Source organism: Ranitomeya variabilis, chromosome 1 (genome assembly GCF_051348905.1).
Source record: "Ranitomeya variabilis isolate aRanVar5 chromosome 1, aRanVar5.hap1, whole genome shotgun sequence".
Taxonomy (NCBI): Eukaryota; Metazoa; Chordata; class Amphibia; order Anura; family Dendrobatidae; genus Ranitomeya; species Ranitomeya variabilis.
In genome coordinates, this window is record NC_135232.1 from 794,644,648 (window position 1) to 794,664,376 (window position 19,729).

Consider the following 19,729-nt stretch of genomic DNA (forward strand, 5'->3'; position numbering starts at 1 on the left):
ACTGTTTTTTGCTCTTAAACCTCTTCCTCTGGTGATCCCATTCAGCAAGTTAAAATTGTCATTTCTCTGCTGCGTGGTGTGTTATGATCCTTAGTGGTTGAGGATCACGAATTACTCAAGCTAAGTAACAAACATAGGACAAGCTCTAGGGAGGTGGCAAACTGGACTGACCGCAAATCTGAACCTATCCAAACACACTAGAAGTAGCCGGTGAACGTGCCTAAAAATCCTAGACGTCTCGAGCCAGCCTGAGGAACTAACTACCCCTAGAGAGAAAGAAAGACCTCTCTTGCCTCCAGAGAAATAATCCCCAAAGATATAGAAGCCCCCAACAAATAATAACGGTGAGGTAAGAGGAAGGCACATACACAGGGGTGAAAACAGATTCAGCAAATGAGGCCCACTAATACTAGATAGCAGAAAGTAGTAAAGGGGTCTGTGCGGTCAGTAAAAACCCTTACAAAATATCCACACTGAGATTTCAAGAACCCCCGCACCAACTAACGGTGTGGGGGGAGAAACTCAGTCGCCTAGAGCAACCAGCAAGCGAGGAGATCACATCTTAGCAAGCTGGACAAGAAACATGATGAATGCTAATAATCAAAAAATGAACGGACAAAAACTTAGCTTGTCTTGGAGAGGCTGGGAGCAAGGTAATCACAAGGAATCTGAAGAGCACTGAATACATTGATAGCAGGCAAGGAACTGAGTATGCAGGTGAGCTAAATAGGAAACCAACCAGGATAACGAACCAGCTGATGCAGCCAACCTGCAGAAAGACAACACTACACAGTACCGCTTGTGACCACTAGAGGGAGCCTAAAAATAGAGTTCACAACAGTGGTGACCCTCAGGACTGGGCATTTTCCCTTGAATCAGGGACTCCGGCCTCGCTTAATGTAGACACATTTTTTCAGGCGCTAGGGTTATTGTATGATGAACCTAATTCAGTGGATCATGCAGAAAAGACCTTGTTGACCCTGTGTCAGGGCAAGGAAGCGGCAGAATCATACTGCCAGAAATTTAGAAAATGGTCTGTGCTCACTAAATGGAATGAGGATGCTTTAGCGGCAATTTTCAGAAAGGGTCTTTCTGAATCTGTTAAGGACATTATGGTGGGGTTCCCCACGCCTGCTGGTCTGAATGATTCTATGTCTCTGGCCATTCAGATTGATCGGCGCTTGCGCGAGCGCAGAGATGTGCACACGATGGCATTATCCTCTGAGCGGAGTCCTGAGCCAATGCAGTGTGATAGGATTTTGACTAGAGCTGAACAGCAAGGATTCAGACGTCAGAATGGGTTGTGTTTTTACTGCGGCGATTCTGCTCATGTAATTTCTGATTGTCCTAAGCGTACTAAGAGAGTCGCTAGGTCTGTTACCATCAGTACTTTACAGCCCAAATTTCTCTTATCTGTGACCTTGATCTGCTCATTGTCGTCATTTTCTGTCATGGCGTTTGTGGATTCAGGCGCCACTTTGAACTTGATGGACTTAGAATTCGACAAGCGTTGTGGTTTCCCCTTGCAGCCTTTGCAGACCCCTATTGCTTTGAGGGGTATTGATGCTACACCTTTGGCTAAAAATAAACCTCAGTTTTGGACACAGCTAACCATGTGCATGGCGCCAGCACATCAGGAAGATTGTCGTTTTCTGGTGTTGCATAATTTGCATGATGTTATTGTGCTGGGGTTTCCATGGTTACAGGTACATAATCCGGTGCTGGATTGGAAATCTATGTCTGTGACTAGTTGGGGTTGTCAGGGGGTTCATAATGACGTTCCTTTGATGTCAATTTCCTCTTCCCCCTCTTCTGAAATTCCTGAGTTTTTGTCAGATTTCCAGGATGTGTTTGACGAGTCCAAATCCAGTTCCCTTCCTACGCATAGGGACTGTGATTGTGCTATTGACTTGATTCCAGGATGTAAGTTCCCTAAGGGCCGACTTTTCAACTAGTCTGTGCCAGAACATACCGCCATGCGGAGTTATGTTAAGGAGTCCTTGGAGAAAGGGCATATTCGGCCATCTTCTTCACCATTGGGAGCGGGATTCTTTTTTGTTGCCAAGAAGGATGGCTCCTTGAGACCCTGTATTGATTATCGCCTCTTGAATAAGATCACGGTCAAATTTCAATACCCTTTGCCTTTGCTTTCTGATTTGTTTGCTAGGATTAAGGGGGCTAGTTGGTTTACTAAGATTGACCTTCGAGGGGCGTATAATCTTGTTCGTATTAAACAGGGTGACGAATGGAAAACTACGTTTAATACGCCCGAAGGCCATTTTTGAATACCTTGTGATGCCTTTCTAATGCTCCATCTGTGTTTCAGTCCTTCATGCATGATATATTTCGGAATTATCTTGATAAATTCATGATTGTATATTTGGATGATATTTTGATTTTTTCCGATGATTGGGAGTCTCATGTGAAACAGGTCAGAATGGTATTTCAGATCCTTCACGATAATGCTTTATTTGTGAAGGGGTCTAAGTGCCTCTTTGGAGTTCAGAAGGTTTCTTTTTTGGGGTTCATTTTTTCTCCTTCGTCTATTGAAATGGATCCGGTTAAGGTTCAGGCCATTCATGATTGGGTTCAGCCCACATTTGTGAAGAGCCTTCAGAAATTTTTGGGCTTTGCTAATTTTTATCGCCGTTTCATTGCCAACTTCTCCAGTGTGGTTAAACCCCTGACCGATTTGACGAAGAAAGGCGCTGATGTTACGAATTGGTCTTCTGCGGCTGTTTCTGCCTTTCAGGAGCTTAAACGCTGATTTACTTCTGCCCCTGTGTTGCGTCAGCCGGATGTTTCTCTTCCTTTTCAGGTAGAGGTTGACGCTTCTGAGATTGGGGCAGGTGCCGTTTTGTCTCAGAGGAATTCTGATGGTTCCTTGATGAAACCGTGTGCCTTCTTTTCCCGAAAGTTTTCGCCTGCGGAACGCAATTATGATGTTGGCAATCGGGAGTTGTTGGCTATGAAGTGGGCATTTGAGGAGTGGCGACATTGGCTTGAGGGGGCCAAGCATCGTGTTGTGGTCTTGACCGATCATAAGAATCTGATTTACCTCGAGTCTGCCAAGCGGTTGAATCCTAGACAGGCTCGATGGTCCCTGTTTTTCTCCCGTTTTGATTTTGTGGTCTCGTATCTTCCGGGTTCTAAGAATGTTAAGGCTGATGCCCTCTCTAGGAGCTTTTTGCCTGATTCTCCTGGACTCCTTGAGCCGGTTGGTATTCTCAAGGAAGGGGTGATTCTTTCTGCCATCTCCCCTGATTTATGACGGGTGCTTCAGGAATTTCAGGCTGATAAACCTGATCGCTGTCCAGCGGGGAAACTGTTTGTTCCTGATAGATGGACTAGTAAGGTGATTTCTGAGGTTCATTGTTCTGTGTTGGCTGGTCATCCTGGGATTTTTGGTACCAGAGATTTGGTTGGTAGGTCCTTTTGGTGGCCTTCTTTGTCACGGGATGTGCGTTCTTTTGTGCAGTCCTGTGGGACTTGTGCGCGGGCCAAGCCCTGCTGTTCCCGTGCTAGTGGCTTGCTTTTGCCTTTGCCGGTCCCTAAGAGGCCTTGGACGCATATTTCTATGGATTTTATTTCAGATCTCCCTGTTTCCCAGAAGATGTCTGTTATCTGGGTGGTTTGTGATCGGTTTTCTAAGATGGTTCATTTGGTACCCTTGCCTAAGTTGCCTTCCTCTTCTGATTTGGCCCCGTTGTTTTTTCAGCATGTGGTTCGTTTACATGGCATTCCTGAGAATATTGTGTCTGACAGAGGTTCCCAGTTTGTTTCTAGGTTTTGGCGGTCCTTTTGTGCTAGGATGGGCATTGATTTGTCTTTTTCTTCTGCATTTCATCCTCAGACAAATGGCCAAACCGAGCGAACTAATCAGACTTTGGAAACTTATTTGAGATGCTTTGTGTCTGCTGATCAGGATGATTGGGTGGTTTTCTTGCCATTGGCCGAGTTTGCCCTTAATAATCGGGCTAGTTCGGCTACTTTGGTTTCGCCCTTCTTTTGTAATTTTGGTTTCCATCCTCGTTTTTCTTCAGGGCAGGTTGAGCCTTCTGATTGTCCTGGTGTAGATTCTGTGGTGGACAGGTTGCAGCAGATTTGGACTCATGTGGTAGACAATTTGACGTTGTCTCAGGAGAAGGCTCAACGTTTTGCTAACTGTCGTCGGTGTGTTGATCCCCGGCTTCGGGTTGGGGATTTGGTCTGGTTGTCTTCCCGTCATGTTCCTATGAAGGTTTCTTCCCCTAAGTTCAAGCCTCGGTTTATTGGTCCGTATAAGATTTCTGAGATTATCAATCCTGTGTTTTTTCGTTTGGCACTTCCAGCCTCTTTTGCCATCCATAATGTTTTCCATAGATCTTTATTGCGGAGATATGTGGTGCCCGTTGTTCCCTCTGTTGATCCTCCTGCTCCGGTGTTGGTTGATGGGGAGTTGGAGTATGTGGTTGAGAAAATTTTGGATTCTCGTTTTTCGAGGCGGAGGCTTCAGTATCTTGTCAAGTGGAAGGGTTATGGCCAGGAGGATAATTCTTGGGTTGTTGCCTCCGATGTTCATGCGGCTGATTTGGTTCGTGCTTTTCATTTGGCTCGTCCTGATCGGCCTGGGGGCTCTGGTGAGGGTTCGGTGACCCCTCCTCAAGGGGGGGGGGGGGGGTACTGTTGTGAATTCTGCTCTTGGGCTCCCTCCGGTGGTTATAAGTGGTAATGTTATGAGTTCTGCTCTTGGGCTCCCTCCGGTGGTTATAAGTGGTACTGCTGCTCCTTTGGATTTCAGCAGTCATCAGGTGCTTCCACTTATTACCAATTCTGACTGGGCTATTTAAGGTACCTTCACACGAAGCGACGCTGCAGCGATATCGACAACGATGCCGATCGCTGCAGCGTCGCTGTTTGGTCGCTGGAGAGCTGTCACACAGACAGCTCTCCAGCGACCAACGATGCCGAGGTCCCCGGGTAACCAGGGTAAACATCGGGTTGCTAAGCGCAGGGCCGCGCTTAGTAACCCGATGTTTACCCTGGTTACCAGCGTAAAATGTAAAAAAAAACAAACAGTACATACTTACATTCGCGTCCCCCGGCGTCCGCTTCCTGCACTGACTGAGCGCCGGCCCTAACTGCAGAGCGGTGACGTCATCGCTGTGCTGTGCTTTCACTTTCACTTTGCGGCGCTCAGTCAGTGTGGGAAGCAGACGGCGGGGGATGCGAATGTAAGTATGTACTGTTTGTTTTTTTTACATTTTACGCTGGTAACCAGGGTAAACATCGGGTTACTAAGCGCGGCCCTGCGCTTAGTAACCCGATGTTTACCCTGGTTACCAGTGTAAAATATCGCTGGTATCGTTGCTTTTGCTGTCAAACACAACAATACACGGCGATCGGACGACCAAATAAAGTTCTGAACTTTATTCAGCGACCAGCGACATCACAGCAGGATCCTGATCGCTGCTGCGTGTCAAACTAAATGATATCGCTAGCCAGGACGCTGCAACGTCACGGATCGCTAGCGATATCGTTACAAAGTCGTTTCGTGTGAAGGTACCTTAAGTCTGGCCAGATCCTTTGGTTAGTGCCGGTTGTTCATTGTTCCTGGGTGGATTCACATCTCTTCCTGGATTCTCCTGCTTATCAGTTCAAACCATCAAAGATAAGTCCTGGCTTGGTTTTTGAAGTCCACATACTGTGGACTTTATTGTTCAGTGCATTTCTATGTTTTTCTTGTCCAGCTTTGTCAGTGTGGATTTATTCAGTCAAGCTGGAAGCTCTGGAGAAGCAGATTTTCCCTCCATGCCTTTAGTTAGGTGTGGATATTTTTGTATTATCTGTGGTGGATTTTTCTAGTGTTTTTTAATACTGACCGCATAGTACTCTGTCCTATTCTGTCTATTTAGCTAGATTGGCCTCCTTTGCTAAATTCTGTTTTCAGTCTGCGTATGTTTTTTCCCCTCTTCTCTCACAGTCAATATATGTGGGGGGCTGTCTATCCTTTGGGGATTTTCTCTGAGGCAAGATAGTTTCCCATTTCTATCTATAGGGGTAATTAGTTCTCCGGCTGTGTCGAGGTGTCTAGGACTGGTAGGTACATCCCACAGCTACTGCTAGTTGCGGTGTTAAGTTCAGGGTCTGCAGCCAGTACAGGTACCACCTCCTCCAGAGCACGTCTGATGCTGCTCCTAAGCCACCAGATCATAACACACACCCCCCCGGCCCCAGCAGCAAGCATGGTGGAGGAGTTGGTTTTCTCCTGTCAGATAACTGCTCCTTCACCCCAATCCCACTGCCACCCTCAGCTACCCTCCCTTCCTTTGAGGTGATCTCTGCGCATCTATTGCCCCTCCAACTGGCTGTCATTTACAGCCCCCCAGGGCCAGCCACCACCTTCTTTGACCACTTCACCACCTGGCTACTTTACTTCCTTTCTGCGGACATCCCCATTATCATCATGTGTGACTTCAACATCCCCATTGACACTTCTCTCTCAGCTGCCACTAAACTTCTATCTCTCACTTCCTCCTTCGGCCTCGTTCAATGGTCTTCTGCAGCCACTCCCAAAAATGGCCACAAATTGGACCTCATCTTCACCAGCCTCTGCTCCCTATCTAACCTCTCTAACTCATGTCTCCCTCTTTCTGACCACAACCTACTCACATTCTCTTTCCTCTCCACTCCTTGTCCACACTCCCCACCCCACAAACTTGCACACCCTCGCAGAAATCTTAAACACCTCAATCTACACTCACTGTCTGAATCCCTTCTCCCTCTTACAGGCATAAGTTCCCTACACAATGCGGATGCCGCTCTATATAACACTACAATAGCTGTAGCTCTGGAATCGATTGCCCCTCTCACACATACCAAAGCTCGCAAAATCAACAGACAGCCCTGGCACACCAGCCTGACCAAAGAACTGAGACGGGCTACCAGGGTTGCTGAGCGGAGATGGAAAAGATCCCATTCCAATGAGCACTTAATCACATTCAAACAGTCCCTCACTACTTTCAAGGCCACACTCGCTGCAACAAAACAAACCTACTTCTCATCTCTCATATCCTCCCTGTCTCACAACCCTAAACAGTTATTCAACACTTTCAATGCTCTCCTTCGTCCCCCAGCATCCCTTCCCTCTCCACTCATCTCGGCCAAAGACTTTGCCTCATTTTTCAAGCAGAAGATTGATAACATCAGAGACAGTTTTAGTCAACAACCCCCAGAGCCCTTTCTCCCAACTGCCCAGCCCTCCTCCTCCAAAACCAACTTCTCCACCATTACAGAAGATCGACTCTCCACTCTACTCTCAAGATCACATCTCACCACCTGTACACTTGACCCGATCCCATCCCACTTCATCCCAAACCTTATCACAGTATTCATTCCAACCATAACACATCTCTTCAACCTATCACTAACAACTGTTTTCCCCTCAAGCTTTAAACATGCCTCAATCACACCTTTCCTCAAAAAGCCCTCTCTTGACTCATCCTCTGCATCTAGCTATCGCCCTATATCACTTCTCCCCTATGCCTCAAAACTATTGGAACAACACGTCCATATTGAACTGTCCCCCCACCTCTCTTCCTGCTCCCTCTTTCAATCTGGCTTCCGGCCGCATCACTCCACTGAAACTGCCAAAACTAAAGTCACCAATGACCTATTAGCTGCCAAAGTCAAGCGACACGACTGCCCTCCTTCTCCTAGACCTGTCCTCTGCCTTTGTCACAGTGGACCATTCCCTACTATTACAGACCCTCTCATCTCTTGGCATCACTGACTTGGCCTTATATTGGATTTCGTTGTACCTAACAGACCGGAAATTCAGCATCTCCCACTCGCACACCACCTCCTCACCTCGCCCCCTATCTGTCGGAGTCCCGCAAGGTTCAGTCCTAGGGCCTCTGCTCTTCTCCATCTATACCTTTGGCCTTGTACAGCTAAGAGTCCCATGGTTTTCAGTATCATCTCTATGCTGACGACACACAGATCTACATCTCTGGACCAGATATCACCACCCTACTAACCAGAATCCCACAATATCTGTCTGCTATTTCCTCATTCTTCTCCGCTAGATTTCTAAAACTTAATATGGACAAAACAGAATTCATCATCTTTTCCCCCCCATCTCACTTAACTCCCCCCCAACAGACCTATCCATTAAAGTAAATGGCTGCCCACTCTCCCCAGTTTACAAGCTCGCTTCCTTGGGGTAATCCTTGACACGGATCTCTCCTTCAAACCACATATCCAAGCCCTTTCCACTTCCTGCAGACTTCAACTCAAAAATATTTCCTGGATCCATACATTCCTCAACCAAGAATCTGTAAAAACCCTAGTCCATGCCCTCATCATCTCCCGCCTTGACTACTGCAACCTCCTGCTCTGTGGCCTCCCCTCTAATACTCTCACACCCCTCCAATCTATTCTAAACTCTGCTGCCCGACTAATCCACCTGTCCCCCCGCTATTCCCCAGCCCCTCCTCTCTGTCAATCCCTGCACTGGCTCCACATTACCAAACGACTCCAGTTCAAAACCCTAACCATGACATACAAAGCCATCCACATCATGTCTCCTCCATACATCTGTGACCTCGTCTCCCGGCACTTACCTGCATGCAACCTCCGATCCTCATAAGATCTTCTTCTATACTCCCCTCTTATCTTGTCTTCTCACAATCGCATACAAAATTTCTCCCGCGCATACCCCATACTCTGGAACTCTCTACCCCAACACAGACTCTCGCGTACCGTGGAAACCTTCAAAAAGAACCTGAAGACCTACCTCTTCCCACAAGCCTACAACCTGCAGTAACCACTGCTAGACCAAACTGCTGCATGACCAGCTCTACCCTCGCCTACTGTATTCTCACCCATCCCTTGTAGATTGCGAGCCCTCGCGGGCAGGGTCTGCTCTCCTCATGTACTAGTCGTGACTTGTAGTGATTAAGATTATTGTACCGTATATACTCGAGTATAAGACGAGATTTTCAGCCCATTTTTTTGGGCTCAAAGTCCCCCTCTCGTCTTATACTCGAGTCATACCCAAGGGTCGGCAGGGGAGGGGGAGCGGGGGCTGTCTAATTATACTCACCTGCTCCTGGCACGGTCTCTGCACGTCCATGGGTTCCCGGTGCCCCAGCTTCTTCCTGTACTGAGCGGTCATGTGGTACCGCTCATTACTGTAATGAATATGTGGCTCCACCTCCCATGGGGGTGGAGCCACATATTCATTACTGTAATGAGCGGTAATGGTGACCGCTCAATACAGGAAGAAGCTGCAGCGCAGTGGAAGCAGGGACTGCATCGCGCCAGGAGCAGGTGAGTATAACGGGGAGGGGAGCGCAGCGCTGCGCGATATTCACCTGCTCCTCGTTCCGGCGCCGCTCCATCTTCAGCGTCTTCTGCAGTGACGCTCAGGTCAGAGGGCGCGGTGACGTGGTTAGTGTGCGCCCTCTGCCTGAACATCAGTGCAGAAGACGCTGAACATGGAGCGGCGCCGGAACGAAGTCAGGTGAATATTGAAAGTGCCGGGGGCCTGAGCGACGGAGAGGTGAATATGTGATTTTTTTTTTTTATCACAGCAACAGCAAATGGGGCAAGTGTCTGTATGGAGCATCTTATGAGGCCATAATGTTTGTGCAGCGCTATATGGGGCAAGTATCTGTATTGGGCCATAACGTTTGTGCAGCACTATATGGGGCAAGTGTCTGTATTGGGCCATAGCGTTTGTGCAGCACTATAATGGGGCAAGTGTCTGTATAGAGCATCTTATGGGGCCATAACGTTTGTGCAGCACTATATGGGGCAAGTGTCTGTATAGAGCATCTTATGGGGCCATAACGTTTGTGCAACACTATAATGGGGCAAGTGACTGTATAGAGCATCTTATGGGGCCATAACGTTTGTGCAGCATTATATGGGGCAAATGTCTTTATGGAGCATCTTATGGGGCCATAATTAACGTTTGTGGAGCATTATATGGGGCAAGTGTCTGTATGGAGCATCTTATGGGGCCATTATTAACCTTTATGCAGGATTATATGAGGCATATTTTAATATGGAGCATCTTATGGGGCCATCACAAACTTTATGGAGCATTATATGGGGCTCCTGATTTAATATGGATATTCAAAAACACTTAACATACTGATGTCTCAATTAACTTTACTTTTATTGGTATCTATATTTACTTTTGACATTTACCGGTAGCTGCTGCATTTCCCACCCTAGGCTTATACTCGAGTCATTAAGTTTTCCCAGTTTTTTGTGGCAAAATTAGGGGGGGGGGGTCGGCTTATACTCGAGTATATAAGGTACTTGGTTTTTTTATTATGTATACCCCTCCTCACATGTAAAGCGCTATGGAATAAATGGCGCTATAATAATAATAAATAATAATCAGTCAGCAGTGTACCCCATGATTATGGAGCCTACTGAAACAGACTAGGGGACCTTTTTAAATGCTTAGGAAGCCTATGCAGGTGTTTTTTGTTCAATATTGTAGTTTAATGAGATAATGACTTTTTGGTTTTCATTGGATGTAAGCCATAATCATCAACATTAACAGAAACACTTGAAATAGATCACTCTGTTTGTAATGATTATATAATATAGGAGTTTTATTTTTTGTATTGAAGAACTGAAATAAATTAACTATGTCATATTCCAATTTTGTAAGAAGCATCTGTAGATACATTTTTTTCCCCGGATGGGGAGGGGGACCCAGTCCAAATCTTGCACCATGGCCCATCAGACTCTGGTTACGTCTCTGTCATGTAAATAGCATTTTCCAAGATGACAGGTTCCCCTTTAATAGACCCAGAAAGATGCTCTTTTAACTCAATTCCACTCTGATCAAAAGAGGAGGTTCCTGAATAGAGAACCCCTCCATAAACTCAGAAATCTGTAATAGGGTTTACAAAAATAGCTACCCTTTTAAAGAAGAACATTTAAGTTTATTATGCCGTCACTAGGTCATTTTATAGACAAATAACAGTTAATGTATATTGGTAGAACTCTGAGGTTCTCACTGTGGTCTCCTTTCGGTTCTTCTGATAGAACCAGTCTTCAGGAGTAAAACTGAATTATCATGAAGCACATATGTGTAAGAGCCTTCAGATGTGCTCAGTTTAATGATACATGATTTGGAGTTGAAGGACCTTGTAACGTTTCCACACCATAACTGCAGTGTAGAGTTCCTTGTAAACTGTTTTTATAAAATTGTATTAACACGTTCAAAAAACAATATTCTTGAGATACTTGTACACAAAATGGTGGCTGAACCCACTGATATCAGGAAAAGATTGGACACATTGGAGTTGTACATATCCGATAATTTGTTAACACAGCAGATTGAGGACAAATATTTGTCAACAAAACAGGGGTTTTGGCAATGGCTATCTAAGGTGTATGGCCACCCTTAAGTTACTGTGGCACAAAAATCTTTTCACTTATGTGTATACAGATCATTTTGAAGATGTGTTCACATGTTTTAAAGTTTGGTCAGACAGGAGAACTACCTGGGACAAACAGGAGGAAAAAATAAAACATCAACTGAATTACATCATAAAAAGATTCAATCACTAAATGTGGTGACAAAACATTCACAAAATAGATTTACATTGTCTCTCTCAATTTGTCAGTGTTCTTCCATTATAACAGCCTCAATCACAGCAGGCATAATCGCAAAATACACTCGTCAGTAGAAGAACAAGTCATATAGAAATCAGAGAATCAGCAGGTAATATTTAGATTGAGCTTTCAATTCTTTAAGGAATTTAAGGAATTTCTATGTATCTGATTCAACAACCTGTTCACAATTGTTTTCAGAAGTAGCATTAACATCACAGTTAAAAAGAACTACAATTCTAAAATACAGTAACGGGGTCGACAGCGTAAAATGAAGGCCATACTAAAATACAAGATAGTTTACATACACATATGTCAAAAAGAGGTTTTCCGTGTTTTAGTTAATATGAACAAAGGACATTATGCCTCACTTGGTATAGTTAGCTACTCTCCATGTGTAAAAAAAAAAAAAAAGTTGAAAAGAAATATTAAACTCATAAATAAACCTATGAGGCCCTGAATCTGGTTACCTTATAACTGCCATAATCATATTTCATACTATGTAAAAAAACAAATTCACATTTCAATTGTAACCATCATAAAGTTTCTGCCTGACCTTGGTTCTTTTTCCACGTGGCATTAGAAGCAGGCAGGCTTTGGTTCCCCAGGAAAGGTTTAAGTTTTGACATGGAGGCCTGCGGCGAGTTGTAGGCTGATGGATTCATGTAGGACAGATAGGAACTGGCAGCACTGATTTGGGATGTGCCTGACACCCTTCCTCCAAATAGGTTTGGGTCAAAAGCAGAAAATGAGTTAGAAGCCTTAGACGCCAACTTGCTCATTGAGGCAAGATGTCCTCCAGGAAGAGTAGAAGTTGAAGCTACTGCTGCCATAGATGTTGTAGGAATATCATTAGCCACTGGGAGAGGATTGTCCTTTTTAATACACTGGATGACACTTGTTTGACGACTCACTGGTCCTGCTGGGGTTGCTGAATCAGAATCAGAAGATGCGGGTAAGGATGTGGTACTTTGTGAGACTGAGCGTGCAGCGTTGTCAGAACACACATGAAGGTGTTTAAATAGGGATCGATGAGTACGGAAATGTTGCATACAGTTTTCACATCTGTTGAAGATTAATGAGAAAAGCAGAGAGTTAAGGGGTATTCCCATCTGCAAGATCCTATCCCAATATGCTCATAGCAGACAATCAATTCTACTACACATAGCAGGGCTGAAGCCTTGCTGTGTGTAGCCCAGGCGATCGGAGTATCGCAGCTTCAATTCTTCTAAGGGTATGTTCCCACGGTCAGTAAACGGAAGCGCTTTGGAAGCAGCACATTTCCGCTCCATCCAAAGCGCTGCCGGCTATTGAACGCAGGTGATTCCGCATGTGTTCATTGAACCGTGCGGAATCACCGCGCCCAATACATTGGACTACTGATATTTATCTTGCGGAGACTGAGCATCTCCACAAGATAAATTGACATGCGGTGTGTCTTTCCAGACCACAGCATGTCTGTCTCTGCAGGGAAGCAGGAGGAGTTCGTGTACGCATAGTGGGCATGGGATTTTTTGAAATCCCATCCACTATGCTGTAACACCTGGCCGCCATGGGTTGGACGCTGCGGATGTATGCAGCGTCCAACCGCAGCGTTTACAGACCGTGGGAACATACCCTAAGGAGACCATTGAAGCAAGTAAAACGTAGAAGGGAGAAAAAAAAAGTATATATATATATATATATATATATATATATATATATATATATATATATATATATATATATATATATATATATATATATATATATATATTCTAATCACTGCCCTCTTGCTACATTCCAAATAAAACAAAAAAATAAAAATACACATTTGGTATCATTGTGTTCAGAATTGCCTGATCTATCAAAATATAAAAAGAATTTGATCGGTAAACAGCGCAATGAGAAAAAAGATCCAAAATGCCAGAAATACGTTTTTTTGGTTGCTGTAACAAAATGCCATAACAGGCAATCAAAACATATCTTCCTAAAAATAGTATCAATAAAAACGTCAGCTCGGCGCACAAAAAAGATCCTCGCCCAGCCCCAGATCTTGAAAAGTGGAGATACTACGTGTCTCAGAAAATGGTGTTTTTTTTTAAATACAAAACTTTGGCTTGCTTTTTTCACCACATAAAAACAACCTAGACATGTTTGGTATCTGAGAACTCATAATGACCTGTAGAGTCATAGTGGCAGGTCAGTTTTAGCATTTAGTGAACATGGTAAAAAACAACAACAACAAAAAAATTTGTGGAATTACACTTTTTTTGCAATTTCACCCCACTGGGATTTTTTTGCCGTTTTCCAGTACGATATGGTAAAACCAATGGTGTAATTCAAAAGTACAACTCCTCCCGCAAAAAAGCAAGCCCTCACATGGCGATATTGACAGAAAAATTAAACTAGTTATGGTTCTGGGAAGAAGGGGAGCGAATAACAAAAACGCAAAATCAAAAGGTCGTGAAGGGGTTAATGTTTTGTAAAAACATTTGCTTAAATTTTTGGGTCATTCATCAGTGTGATTACTTTATGAATGATTGATCCCCTGCCCACAAAACCAAGGCTGTGACAACGTTTCTCAATGACCACAACATTAACATTTTAGAGAGGCCAGGTAATTCTCTTGACCATAACCCCATAGAAAATGCCTGGAATTTAATGACAAACAAGGTTCAAGAGACAAGATCCGGCAACATCAACGATCTAAAGAGGTGCAGAACACTGTGGATAACCATAGACTCCACGTACTTCACCAGAATTGCTGAATCCATTCCTAAACAACTGCAGATGGTGATAAAGTGTAAGGCTAGGTTCCCATTGCGTTTTAGTGTGAGCGCTAACGGACAGCGTTGCACGGCGAAATTAACGCCGTGCAACGCGTCCGTTAGCGCTCCCATTGCCAGCAATGTTAAAGCACACTGCTAGCGCGTGTCATTTTCGGCACGCGCTAGCGATGTGCCGTTCTTTTGTAACGCGCCTCGGACGCTGCTTGCAGCGTCCACGGCGCGCCCGAGGTCCGTTCCCCGCTCTCGCAGATCGGGGATCTGCGCTAGCGGGGACGTTTAACGCGACCCCTTAAAAGACATTGCGTTAGCGCAATCCGCTAGTGCTTAGCGCTAAACGGATTGCCCTAACGCAATCTGAACCTAGCCTAAGGGTGACATGACAAAATACTAATTGTAACAAAATATCCAAAATAAAACAATTGAAATATTAAAACTTTGTGGTTTCGTTGAACTTGTAACAATTTTTTTTCCCGGCACTGTATATATCCACTACTAACGTCAAATCAGTACCATCAAGTAAAGTACACCACGACATGTAGCTGTAGAGAGCAGTAAGCATCTTTCTCAAAATGAATTAGAACCCTGTGTTATAATACACTATTCGGCCATGTTCTCACAAGAGCTCATTTAAAAAAAATAAAATTCTTATGATCAATTTTTCATCCATCAGTGCGTCATTACTTTTCTCAAAGAAAGAAAGAAAAAACAAAAAACGTATTTCTTACATTATGTGATAGGCATTGTCCTAGATGTATAGAATTACAACAGAACATGACAATTTGAAAATGTACATGTGCAATTCACCTTTACATACAGTAACTGGGAAAGAGATGGCTTGCAGGTCACGGAGCTCTATATAACTGTTATAAAAAAAATTTCAGCCTCCATATCTTGAACAATGCAGTTCATTTTGATAGAATAAGATCTTAGAATGAAGTTATACCAATGCGCCACTTTCCAGTATACACCTTGTCTGAATGTAGGGCAGTGTTAGGAAATGGCAATTCATGAAATATCGCAGAACCCTTACGAAAAATATTAGCCAATGCAAAGACTTGTATTACAGTTTAATAAAACACCTATACAATGTTTTCCTAAGGCAACTACCATAAGAAAAAAAAAATAGAAGACCTTAAATCTATTCACTTACTTAAAGTAGCGGTTAGGCTTGTAATGGACTTTCAGGTGGCTCATAAGCTCTTGCATGCTATGTAGTATTGCTCCGCATCCACTAATAGAGCAAAAGAACTTTTTATCTGTAAAACGAAAAAAAATTCTATGAATAAGATGGTCTCCATGATATAGTTATTTTCCTCAGTAACAGCTCTCACAACCAATGGACATTTTGATGTCTCGCAAAAAAGTTAGCCTTGAAGCAGTCCTCATTCTGTTAACAAAGACAGATACCGTAACAAATATTTATAAGCAATCATATGAAATCGCTTTAGAAACATACATAAAACTGAGAATTTAGGGCCGATTGTGTTTACAGTAGATAGTCAAATAATGGATAACATTCTGCAAGTATAGGAAGGTAGATACAGTCCCAAAAATAATCTGTGCCCCCTTCCTATAAAAGCAGTTTTGACATATGAATTCTGCTTCTCTTCTGTGATAAACAAAGCTCATCAAAAGAAATTAGTCCGGTTTAAAATGGAAACCCGTAAAAGGGGTTGTCCGGTCTTGGTGCTATGTAACTGCAGACATCTTAATCATTTCAGCGTGCGCATGGCACACTGTCAGGATTCTTCAGTATTGTCATAGAAAGCGGTGGGTGGGATCACGTGACTTCAAGTACGTGATTTGCATACTTCTGGACTGTACTACACATGCTCAGCTTCGATCACTTCACTTGTATTTAGTGAGGCCGAGCACGTCTAGTCTGCATGTGACCGCATGCATGCGAATTGCTTATTTTTGGTCATGTGACTTCCTGATCTCACCGGAGAATTCTGACAGCATGCAGAGAGCACTCTGAAAGAAGGACAACCCCTTCAAACACAGGGCAAGCTGGCATAAAGATGGCACAAGAATACTCAAATTAGGTTATGTCAAGATGGTGACTGATGTAATTGCACCATTTAGCTGCATTGGATTATTTAATGTAGTCGTTTTCCAGTTCAGGAAGTAGCATACTGTATATGCGGCATAATGAAAGTCCAGACTGCTGGTTCAGATGGAAACCATTTCTGCTGCACACACTTCTTGACCACTAGCAGTAAGGCAAAAGTGAATAAAATAATTGTAGTTTTCCCATTGCCCAGAAAAGTGCCCTGTATAGAGTGGAGAGATAGGCTGGTCCTTTACTTAAATAGTGTTTATTAGTAGCAACAATGGACTTTGGTACCTAAAGACGTCATGGAGTTTGGAAAGTTTACTTGCAAATTAAAAAGGGTTATCCACCTCTGAACAACCCCTACTTAAATGCTAAAGTGTTCATAATAAAATAAAAAAAATACACTGCTCAAAAAAATAAAGGGAACACTAAAATCCCACATCCTAGATATCACTGAATGAAATATTCCAGTTGTAAATCTTTATTCCTTATATAGTGGAATGCATGGAGAACAGTAAAACCTAAAAATGATCAATGTAAATCACAACTAATATCCCATGGAGGTCTGGAGTTGGAATGATGCTCAAAATCAAAATGGAAAATCAAATTACCGGCTGATCCAATTTCAGTGGAAATGCCTCAAGGCAAGGAAATGATGCACAGTAGTGTGTGTGGCCTCCACGTGCCTGTATGACTTCCCAACAATGCCTGAGCATGCTCCTGATGAGGCGGTGGATGTTATCCTGACGGATCTCCTCAGAGACCTGGATTAAGGCATCAGTTAACTTCTGGACAGTCTGTGGTGCAATGTGGCGTTGGTGGATGGAACGAGACATGATGTCCCAGATGTGCTTGATTGGATTCAGGACTGGGGAAGGGGCAGGCCAGTCCTTAGCATCAATGCCTTCATCATGCAGGAACTGCTGACACACTCCAGTCACATGTGGCCTAGCATTGTCATGCACCAGCAGGAACCCAGGGCCTACTGCACCTGCATATGGTCTCACAATGGGTCTGATGATCTCATCCTGGTACCTAATGGCAGTCAGGGTATCTCTGGCTAGCACATGGAGGGCTGTGCGGCCCTCCAAAGAAATGCCTCCCCACACCATTACTGACCTACTGCAAAACTGGTCATGCTGGAGGATGTTGCAGGCAGCAGAACGTTCTCCATGGCGCCTCCAGACTCTGTCACATGTGCTCAGTGTGAACCTGCTTTCATCTGTGAAGAGCACAGGGCGCCAGTGGCGAATTTGCCAATCCTGGTGTTCTGTGGCAAATGCCAAGCATCCTGCATGGTGTTGGGCTGTGAGCACAACCCCCATCTATGGACGTCGGGCACTCAGACCATCCTTATGGAGTTGGTTTCTACAGTAACTGTTTGTGCAGACACATCCACATTTGTGGCCTGCTGGAGGTAATTTTGCAGGGCTCTGGCAGTGCTCCTCATGTTCCTCCTTGCACAAAGGCTGAGGTAAAGGTCCTGCTGCTGAGTTGTTGCCCACCTACGGCCCCCTCCACATCTCCTGGTGTACTGGCCTGTCTCCTGGTAGCACCTCCAGCCTCTGGACACTACGCTGACAGACACAGCAAACCTTCTTGCCACAGCTCGCATTGATGTGCCATCCTGGATGAGCTGCACTACCTGAGCCACTTGTGTGGGTTGTAGAGTCCGTCTCATGCTACCACGAGTGTGAAAGCACAACCAACATTCTAAAGTGACCAAAACATCAGCCAGAAAGCGTTGGTACTGAGATGTGGTCTGTGGTCCCCACTCCTTTATTGAGAGTGTCTTGATAATTGCCAATAATTTCCATCTGTTGTCTATTCCATTTGCACAACAGCATGTGAAATTGATTGTCAAACAGTGTTGCTTCCTAAGTGGACAGTTTGATTTCACAGAAGTTTGATTTACTTGGAGTTACATTCTGTTGTTTAAGTGTTCCCTATATTTTTTTTGGGGTGTGTGTGTGTGTGTGTATATGAGGAACTATATACTTAACAAAAAAGTGTGAAACAACTGAAATTATGTCTTATATTCTAGGTTCTTCAAAGTAGCCAACTTTTGCTTTGATGACTGCTTTGCACACTCTTGGCATTCTCTTGATGAGCTTCAAGAGGTAGTCACCGGGAATGGTTTTCACTTCACAGGTGTGCCCTGTCAGGTTTAATAAGTGGGATTTCTTGCCTTATAAATGGGGTTGGGACCATCAGTTGTGTTGTGCAGAAGTCTGGTGGATACACAGCTGATAGTTCTACTGAATAGACTGTTAGAATTTATATTATGGCAAGAAAAAGGAAGCTAAGTAAAGAAAAACGAGTGGCCATCATTACTTTAAGAAATGAAGGTCAGTCCGAAAAATTGGGAAAACTTTGAAAGTGTCCCCAAGTGCAGTGGCAAAAACCATCAAGCGCTACAAAGAAACTGGCGTACATGAGGACCGCCCCAGGAAAGGAAGACCAAGAGTCACTTCTGCTTCTGAGGATTAATTTATCCGAGTCACCAGCCTCAGAAATCGCAGGTTAACAGCAGCTCAGATTAGAGACCAGGTCAATGCCACAGAGTTCTAGCAGCAGATACATCTCTACAACAACTGTTAGGGCTCTTTTCCATTTGCGAGAAACACATCCGTGTCTCGCATGTGAAAACAAAGCTCTGCTCTGGAGTGCCGGCGCCAGAGCTTGGTTTTCACATGTGAGACACGGACGTGTTTCTCGCAAATGGAAAAGAGCCCTCAAGAGGAGACTTTGTGCAGCAGGCCTTCATGGTAAAATAGCTGCTAGGAAACCACTGCTAAGGACAGGCAACAAGCAGAAGAGACTTGTTTGGGCTAAAGAACACAAGGAATGGACAACATTAGACCAGTGGAAATCAGTGCTTTAGTGTGATGAGTCCAAATTTGAGATCTTTGGTTCCAATGACCGTGTCTTTGTGCGATGCAGAAAAGGTGAACGGATGGACTCTACATGCCTGGTTCCCACCATGAAGCATGGAGGAGGAGGTGTGATGGTGTGGGGGTTTTGCTGGTGACACTGTTGGGGATTTATTCAAAATTGAAGGCATACTGAACCAGCATGACTACCACAGCATCTTGCAGCGGCATGCTATTCCATCCGGTTTGCGTTTAGTTGGACCATCATTTATTTTTCAACAGGACAATGACCCCAAACACAACCTCCAGGCTGTGTAAGGGCTATTTGACCGAGAAGGAGAGTGATGGGTGCTACGTCAGATGACCTGGCCTCCACAGTCACCAGACCTGAACCCAATCGAGATGGT

At 44.3% G+C, this 19,729-nt stretch overlaps 1 protein-coding gene across 1 annotated transcript in view; it reads right to left on the reverse strand.

Moving 5' to 3' along the window:
* The window catches only part of ZNF414 (zinc finger protein 414), a 55,150-nt gene that overhangs the window by 14,311 nt on the left and 21,110 nt on the right, over positions 1 to 19,729 (reverse strand). Inside the window, exons 4-5 of the mRNA XM_077273482.1 lie at positions 15,544 to 15,649; positions 12,179 to 12,687 (exon numbers count right to left, since the gene is read on the reverse strand). Of these exons, the coding sequence (XP_077129597.1) occupies positions 12,179 to 12,687; positions 15,544 to 15,649 (615 nt within the window). The remainder of the gene's footprint in view (positions 1 to 12,178; positions 12,688 to 15,543; positions 15,650 to 19,729) is intronic.